Here is an 8,859-nt window from a genome sequence, read left to right on the forward strand (position 1 = left end):
TGCCTCTGTGAAAATAATTAACCCTCCATGGATGTGAGCTGGGGATCTGCTTGCTAGGTTAGCGGGAGTTTGGGGCTGGGACAGGAGACTGGGAGTAGAGCATCTTGGGATACCAGGCCTACCCTGATTTTATCTAGAAGGACCGAGAGCAATAGATGAGACCGGAGCTGAGCAAAGGGAAGCAGAGAAACTAAGAGCTGAGTTTTCCCAGCTGTGAAACTCTATCTCATAAGAACATAAGAACGGCCATACTGGGTCAGACCAAAGGTCCATCCAGCCCAGTACCCCTGTCTGCCGACAATGGCCATTGCCAGGTGCCCCAGAGGGAGTGAATCGAACAGCTAATGATCAATTGATCTCTCTCCTGCCATCCATCTCCACCCTCTGACAAACAGAGGCTGGGGACACCATTCCTTACCCATCCTGGCTAATAGCCATTTATGGACTTAACCTCCATGAATTTATCTAGTTCTCTTTTAAACCCTGTTATAGTCCTAGCCTCACAACCTCCTCAGGCAAGGAGTTCCACAGATTGACTATGCGCTACGTGAAGAACGTCCTTTTATTTGTTTTAAACTTGCTGCCCATTAATTTCATTTGGTGACCCCTAGTTCTTATATGATGGGAACAAGTAAATAACTTTTCCTTATTTATTTTCTCCACACCACTCACGATTGTCTAGATCTCTATCATATCCCTCTTTAGTCTCCTCTTTTCCAAGCTGAAAAGTCCCAGTCTCTTTAATCTCTTCTCATATGGGACCCATTCCAAACCCCTAATCATGTTAGTTGCCCTTCTCTGAACCTTTTCTAATGCCAGTGTATCTTTTTTGAGATGAGGAGACCACATCTGTATGCAGTATTCCAGATAACAGCCCCGATTTCAGGCAGCACATGGCACTGTTTGGGTAAACCCCCCAGCCAGGAATGTCCCAGGGTGATGGGGAAGCATGGAGCCAGATTCAGAGGAGAAATGGATGGGAGTGAGGAGGGAGAGAGGTGATCAGGTTTTTACGATCAGGAGACTTGCACCTTCAGCCAAACCTTATGGTGACATGCTTCTGCGAGGAAGGGGGAGAGCTGAAGGGAGCTCAAAGGGGTTCCATGCGTGGGCGTGGGGGGGGGGACTCAGTGCCCCTGGGAGTTACTGGTTTAACGAGGGCAGGAGAGAGGCAGTTTGTTGATACAGGGGCCAGCACAGAACTGGGGCCCTGGTCAGTGGCCTGGAGAATGGAGACCCCCAGCAACTGGTGACCTGGTGACCAAAAGACCCAGCTCAGAGGGCATATCTGGGTCTGGCCAATGGGAGGCCAAGGGGCCTGTGGGGAGAGGACCCCGGTGACCTGCCCAGCTGGTCCCAGCCATGGGAGTACAAATGATGGAGGAGGTGGAGAAGAAAGGGGCCAGGGGAGAAGCTGCTCGAGGGGCATACTGGAGACTCAGCTGGAAGGAGGGGGCTGCTGCACTGGGCAGGGGGAGCAGGCAGACCCTGGCTGCAGGGGAGACTCAGACATGCTGGTTCAATGCTCAATAAACCCTCCTGGTTTACACTGGCTGAGAGTCGCTCTGGTCTGGAGAACTGGGCTGCACTCGTCCCTCCGGGAGTACAGGCCCTGGGGGCCTAGAGCGAATGGACTCCCCGAGGGTGCCCATGGCAGAGCCAGGTGCCCTGGGGGCACAGAGAGGTGCGGTCCCAGGAGGTGGAGGGGTGCGAGAGAGTGGACCTCTGAGAAGGGGTTGTTGTGCTAAAGGCATTTCCCCGGGGACCATACGGGCCAAGTGTGGGCAGGACCCGTGAGTCTGTGACAGCTTCACGGAGCCTTGAGCTCTCAGTCTGTTTGGATGGGGATTGTGCAACGCGCCAGCTTCTTTCCAACCGTGCCGCCGGAGACAGCGCTGCCCAGCCCACGTCCCACATCCGGCGCTGGCTACCGGCCAAGAGGAATGGCTGGTGATACCGGGGGACTGGTGTGCTGTGGCCAGCAGGGAGGGGAACATGTGCCAGGGGCCTCTGCTGATTTGCAACGCAGCACACAGTGTCCCTGGCTGTCCCAACAGAGCGCGCCTCCCACCTCGCCCTGCGGGAGCTGCCGCAACCAAGACTGTCCCCCGTCCTCTGGTGTGGGCTGCACTGGGGCCTGTTCCCCAGAGCCTGGCCCAGACAGAAAGGGGGGTCTTCACTCTAGGGCCGTACTGGGGCCTGGCAGTGGCTGGAGGGGCAGTTTGGGAATGAGACATGGCAGGTGCAGCAGGGTGAGCTGGAGTCAAAGGGGCCAGATTCAACCCTGCTACAGCCTGGGGGCAGGTCACCGTGCCTGCAGGGATGGCTGGAAAGCAGTGTGATCAGGCTCCTGGAAGTGAGCGGGTTGAAATGTGAGATCAGAGCACATAGGTCAGGGGAGCTGGGTTCTCTCCCTGGCTCTAGGAGGGAAGTGGGGGCTGGTGGTTAGAGCAGGAGGCTGGGAGTGAGGATCCTGGGTTCTATCCGGGGTCTTGCCATACACGCCTGGTGCCTCAGTTTCCCTTCTCCATGCAGCGGGGCTGGGTGTTTAGCACTGAATGGAAGGGGACTCCCCCTGAACAGCTGGGTGGAGGTTACCACCTTTCGGCCACCAGGGGGTGCGAGGTGCCATGAGCCTGCCCTTAGCTGGCTCCCCTCTCCCCAGCCAGCCCCATGCGGCGCTGCTCAGCCCGGTGCCAGGACAAACGCTGGGTTTAAGGGGGTGGAAGCACCTCGAGTTCCTGGCACTTTGGGCCGGGGGAGCTGCCCGGGTTCTAGGACTGGACCATTTGCTTGGCGGGTGAAAGTAGATTTTGTGTCCACGCGGCGCCCCCATCCCCATTTCCCCAGCTGGGAGAGAACGCGGGAGTCCTGCCCCCCTGCTCTAACCCGCTGGACGCCGCAGAGAGACCGGGGCTGGGAGCCAGGACTCCGGGGCTCTCTCCCTGACTCTGGGCGTGGAGTGGGGACTGGGGCGGGGTCAGGGCTCCCGGGTCCCCCCCCCCCCAGCACGAGGAGAGGCCGGGGTCGTGTCCTGAGCTGAGGGAAGAGACGCAGCCAGCCAGCCAGAGAGCCCTGCCCCCGACACACACTCAGCTCCCACTCCTACGCCCGCCCCGCCCCCCGGCGCCGTTAGCCGCCGCTCAGCCCCGTTATCCCGCCCTGATGTCAGGTGCCTTTCATTTTACCTGGCGGGCCGCGGCGAGCTCAGCCATCCGCCGCTCACCCCGAGGCCCCTGCCCGTGCGCCCCTGCGCTCCGCTCCGCGCGGCTCCTTCCCGTGCGCCCAGCTCTGCGCGGCTCCTTCCCGTGAGGCCAGCTCCTGTCCCCCTGCCCGTGCGCTCCGCTCTGTGCGCCCCTCTCCCCCTGCCTCGCCCCTGCGCTCCGCTCCCTGCACCCGGCTCCGTGCGCCCCGAGCGCGCCATGACCGCGGCGGTGGAGGCGGGGGGCTTTTTCCTGGGCACGTTGGGCTGGGGGCTGCTGGGGGTGACGCTGCCCAACAGCTACTGGCGAGTGTCCACGGTGGACGGCAGCGTGATCACCACCTCCACCCTCTTCGAGAACCTGTGGCAGAGCTGCGCTACCGACTCCACCGGCGTCTACAACTGCCGCGACTTCCCCTCCATGCTGGCGCTGTCTGGTAAGCGGGCTCCCCCTCCCTGCCCTGCGCTCCCTCCGTACAGCCGGGACGCTCCCCCTGCATCCCCAGCAGCCTCCCTGCCCGCCCCTGCGCCCAGTGTACAGAGCCCAGTGCACAACTGGGACCCCCCCCCCCCGCTCCATGCACCCCGTACACAGAGCCCCTTGCAGAACTGGGTCCCCCTCTCCGCCCCCGCGCCTGCCCCGACCCCCGGCACTGACTTCAGGCGCTGCGGCTGGAGGCGGGCGCTCCTTGTGACAGCTGCCCAGGCGGACCGGGAATGGGGGAGGGGAGAAGCTGAGACTCTCAGACGCCCCCCACCCCTTCTGAGGAGCAGCTCAGCCAAAGCTGGGAAGGCTCTTAGCGCGCAGAATGGGGCGACGCACAAACACGTCCGAGGAGAGTGGGGCTGGGAGCCAGGACTCCTGGGTTCTGTCTGTGGTTCTGCCATATGCGCCCCGTGCCTCAGTTCCCCTCCCTGTGCAATGGGGCTGTACGGAAGGAGATTCCCGCGGAACAGCTGCATGGGGGTTACCACCTTTCAGCCGGCAGGGGTGTGACGTGCCCTGCTCCTGCCCCTGCCCCCCTCTCTCCAGCCAAGCGGGCAGCTACTGTTTGCCCAGCTCTGTGCAGAGGTGCCAGCGAGCCCGGGGTGCCTGGCCCCAGCACCTGCCCCGTAGGTGTTCGAGGGGGGTGGAAACACGTTGAATTCCTGGCACTTTGGGGCTGAGGAAGTGCCCGCTGGGCCTGCCAGGTGCTTCCAGGCATCCAGCACGTGACCCCGGGGGGCCGAGGGCTCAACAATTTGCTCAGGGGGGTGAGAGCTAGATTTTGTGTCCAAGCAGAGCCCCCTCCTCCCATTCCCACGGCTGGCAGAGAACCAGGAGTCCTGGCTCCCAGCCCCCCTTGTTCTAACTCACCAGCCTCCGCTCCCTTCCCAGAGCCAAGGTGTGAACCCAAGAATCCTGGCTCCCAGTTGCCTCCCAGCCCTGCGCTAGACTCCAAATCCACAGAAGGAAGCATCATTGGGGGGGGGGGGGGAGTGAGAGATGGAGGGAGGGAGAGAGAGCAGGTTCTGGGAGGGGAGGGGGGCTGGTTACAGTGGGGAAGCAGAGTGGGAGCCAGGACTCCTGGGCTCTCTGCCTGGTTCTGGGGGGAGTGGGGACTAGTGGTTAGAGCAAGAGGCTGCAGGTCAGGTAGGTCACCTGCTGCTTCAGCGCCTCTGAAGTTCAGTCTGTTTGGTGGCCAAGTGGGTGGGAGCCGGCTCCCCCCAGTGGCCTGGCCCAATGATTCCACCAACCTACTACTGCTTCCCAGCCCAGTGTGCTGCTCAGGGGGCTGAGGCTCTGAACAGTTGGGTGCCTGCCGAGGCAGGTGGTGCCTGTGGCTCTGGACACACCCACAGCCGGCCCAGGTGCCGAGTCACTCACTCGAGCCCCTGCAGCCTATTTGGTAGGGTGGGGCTAATGACGGCCTGGGATGACAGAGGTCCCCTTATCTGGGCTGAGCATGGAGTGACCCTTCTGCCCGAGACTGGAGCCCTGTTGTCCAGGCCCCTGCACAGTGAGGGTCTGGGCAGCATTCGACACAACAGCACCCCGATTGGTGTCGGGATCTGGGCAGTGCCTGGCCCAGCAAGGCCCCTGGTCTGTCAGCGGTGGGGGTCCGTGCCAGCGCCCAGCACAGTGGGGGCCTGGGTTAGAGCTGAGACCTGCTGGTGAGGCAGATTGTGCTCATTTAACAACACAACTGGCACCTGTCCTACGTGTCTCATTCTCTTCTTTTCCCACATCGGGAGAGCGGGGGGAGAGGGGGAAATATCCATGGGGATTTGGCAGGCAACTGAGTTGTTTACTCTTGCTGCTGCAGACATATCAGCCAGGGCACCAAAGTATGTGAGCACCTCACCTTCCTGCTTGTATTTAGCCTCCCTCTCAGGGAGGGGGATGCAACTGGTCCCACTGGAGTTGGGGAAACTGAGGCATGGCTTGGCCCTATAAGGCCCAGCTCTTAGGCAACACTTTTGGCTGGTCAGTTGCAAAGCATTTGGACTCGCCCAAACCCACCTGGGCATCTGTAGCCAAGCACTGGTCTCCCATGTCCTAGGAGAGCGTCCAGTGACCAGCTCCCTATTGGCCAGCTGGGCTGCTCTGGCCACACGCTTGATCTGCCTCCTGTGAGTGGGAGGGAAGGGGGGGGACAGAGAATACCCACAATGCAAAACTCTCTGGCCAGCCTCCCACTGATGGCCCTGCATGAGTTTCCTCCCTCCCACCCCAGGCTGTGTCCCGCAGTGCTTGGAGCTCTTGCTCCCCTCCTGACCCGTATCCCAGTCCCGCAGCAGCCCAGCTGGATCCCTCCCTGGGATGATCCGAGGCTTTTCTGCTACTCACCCGGCCCCCTTTGTGCCTGCCACAGGCTACCTGCAGGCCTGCCGCGCTCTGATGATCACAGCCCTGCTGCTCGGTGCCATGGCCATCCTGTGCAGCGTGGTGGGCATGAGGTGCACCAAAGTGGCAGACGGGAACCCCACAGTCAAGGGCAAGATGGCAGCCGCTGGGGGCTGCATGTTCATCCTGGCAGGTGAGAGCCCTTGTCATGCCTCTGATCTACCTATGGGCAGGACATGGCAGTAGGGGGCCCAACCCCCAGGGGCTGGGTCTAGTCCCAGTGTGGGGTGCTCCAGCCACAACCCCAGTCTGCCCTCTGTGGGCCGTGGAGTACAGAGAATAGCCCCGGTATGGGGTGCTCCAGCCATACCCCAAATCTGCCCCTTGGGGGACAGGAAATAGACCCAGCATGGAGTGCTCCTACCATGCCCCCTATTTGCTGCCTCTGGGCCCTGGCAGGGCTGGGAATAGTCTCAGTGCAGTGTGCCTTGGCCATGCCCTGATCTGCCCCCTGTGGGGCAGGGAATAGCCCCAGTACGGGGTCCTCTGGCCACGCCTCCGATCTGCCCCCTCTGGGCACTGGGGGAGGGGGAGACAAGGAACAACCACAGTGTGGCTGTTCTGACCATGTCCTTGATCTACCCCCTCTGGGGAGGGGGGCAGACACTAGCCCCAGCATGGGGTGTTCTGGCCCGCCCCCCTTTCCACCCCTGTGAGTCCTGGTGGGAGGGGAGGGGACAGGGCAGACACTAGCCCCAGCACAATGCAGTAAATGCTGCAGGGCCGGGGTTTGTGTGTGGGGGGGCGGGGCTCCTGACCACCCCAGACACTTATGTTTGCCTTTCTCCTCCCCACCCCCCACCCAGGGCTGTGCAGCATGGTGGCGCTCTCCTGGTACGCCTTCAACATCACCCGCGACTTCTTCGACCCCCTCTTCCCTGGCACCAAGTGAGTCCAGCTGGCTGGGGGGGGGCACGGGGGGAAGGGGACGAGCCCGGCTCTGACCCACGGGAGGCACACATGGGGCTCTGTCTTTGCACTGACCCCCACCTCCCCCTGGCTGCAGGTATGAGATCGGCCCAGCGCTGTACCTGGGCTGGAGCGGGGCCCTGCTGGCCATCGTGGGGGGCGGCTGCCTGTTGGGCTTCTGCTGCAAAGGCTCCTCGCAGGACAAGAGGTAACAGGGGGCGGCTGCATGAGGCCTTGGATCCGGGGGACTCTGTTACCGGGAGAAGGGAGGGGAGATTCCCCCTCCCACCTCCCCAGCCCTGGTCACCTGGCTCCCAGGGCCCTGGAGCAGAGACCACCCGCCCCAGCCCAGGGCGCTGGCTTTGCATGACCTGCTGCCCTCCCTTTGTGTCCCGCCAGTTACAGCTACCACTACAGCGGGCCCAAGGCCGCCCCCAGCCGCCCACGGAGAGGCTCCGACGCCAGCAGCGCTGGGAACTATGGCAAGAACGCCTACGTCTAGGCCGGAGGAGCGGGGGGTTGCCGTGGTGACGCCAGCAGCTGGCCGAGGGCACCAGACTGGCCGATTCCCCAGGAAGGGGAAAGCGGCGAGATCGTTCGATACGCCCGATGGCCGAGGACTCTGATCATCCCACGCGGAGGCGGGACGCACCCCACGGTCCCAGGACGTGATTCACGCGCCGTGCTGCAGCGCAAGGCAACCCCCCTACGCAACATTCCTGCCAATCTGACTTGGGGGGAAAATCCTTCCTGCCCTCAAATTCCCGAATCGGTTAGAGTCCGAGCATGGGTGCAGCCAGAAAGAGGGTTCTTTGGCAAACCCTGCCCCGTGTCTCATCTCCGGCTGTGGATGATCCCTGATGCCTCAGAGAAAGTGTTAGAAAAACCCAAGTGCACCTGATTGTGTACGGGGGGCGGGGGAAGGAAGAGACCTTCCTCACCTGACAAGCAATCCGATGACACTCTGACGCATATGACTGGATCTGAGGTTCCCAGTGTGAACAGGAATTTTTCAATGATTTTTTTTTTCCAATGGAAAATGCTGATCCAAAGAAAACAAAACGATTGGGCAAAGTGTCAGTTCTACTGAATTGCCCCGTTTTGTTTTGGGGTTTTTTTTTTTTTAGGGGGAGGGGATAACAAAGGTTAGAAGCTGGTGTCAAAATGGAGTGGTTTGGTTTAAAACGCTGTTGTCGGTTCCAAACTGAGCGAGCCGGCTGGACGTGGTTGTGATGCCACATTTCGCTTGGTCTGCGTCGGCTCCGGAAGGGGGGTGAGGTTTCCCTGTTCGGCATTTTTCCCACCATCTTGAAAAACCCGCATGAGCTGGAAAAACGCAGCCCCTCCCTGCCTGCCCAGGGGCACCGGGGTCTCTGGGTGGACTGGCTTTGAGGGAACGGCTCTGTACTACTGGGGAGCAGGACGAGGGACTCTGGAGGGATTCACCTCCCCAGCCTGCCTAAGGGGCTGGTACTCTACCCCCCGAAGGTGTGGCAAATGCAGGGTGTCACAGAGCCAGGACAATTTCTTCACCAGTGTGAGGGGCCAGGGAGCAGCCTGGGCAAGGCGGCTACGCGGAGCCAGACTCCTCACTCATTTTGTACAAAATAAATGTGATTTCAATGCAAAGGCCATTTCCCTTGGGTTGCTCTCAGGGGGTGATACTGGCTTGGGGAGTAGGGGTGAAGCTCCTATAACAGGCCCTAGGGGAGAACTTTGTCCCCACTCCGATGGCACCTAGACCCATGACAACCTGGGATAGAGGAAATAGGTCTTTTAGCTCCTGCAGCAGAGGCTCATGCTTGGTGGTAGATGGGGCCCGGGCCCAGGGCAGCACTGGATTTGTAGCCACACCCTCGGG

General features: G+C 61.2%; 1 protein-coding gene across 1 annotated transcript; it reads left to right on the forward strand.

The window, feature by feature from the left end:
• Window positions 1-3,029: 3,029 nt before the first annotated feature.
• CLDN15 (claudin 15) lies at window positions 3,030-8,859 on the forward strand. Its single transcript, XM_075907199.2, has 5 exons — window positions 3,030-3,639; window positions 6,058-6,222; window positions 6,896-6,977; window positions 7,096-7,206; window positions 7,398-8,859. The coding sequence occupies exons 1-5, from the start codon at window positions 3,423-3,425 to the stop codon at window positions 7,498-7,500; spliced, it is 678 nt and encodes a 225-aa protein (XP_075763314.2). The 5' UTR covers window positions 3,030-3,422; the 3' UTR covers window positions 7,501-8,859.

This window comes from Pelodiscus sinensis, chromosome 22, assembly GCF_052426305.1.
Source record: "Pelodiscus sinensis isolate ZL-2025 chromosome 22, ASM5242630v1, whole genome shotgun sequence".
Classification (NCBI taxonomy): Eukaryota; Metazoa; Chordata; order Testudines; family Trionychidae; genus Pelodiscus; species Pelodiscus sinensis.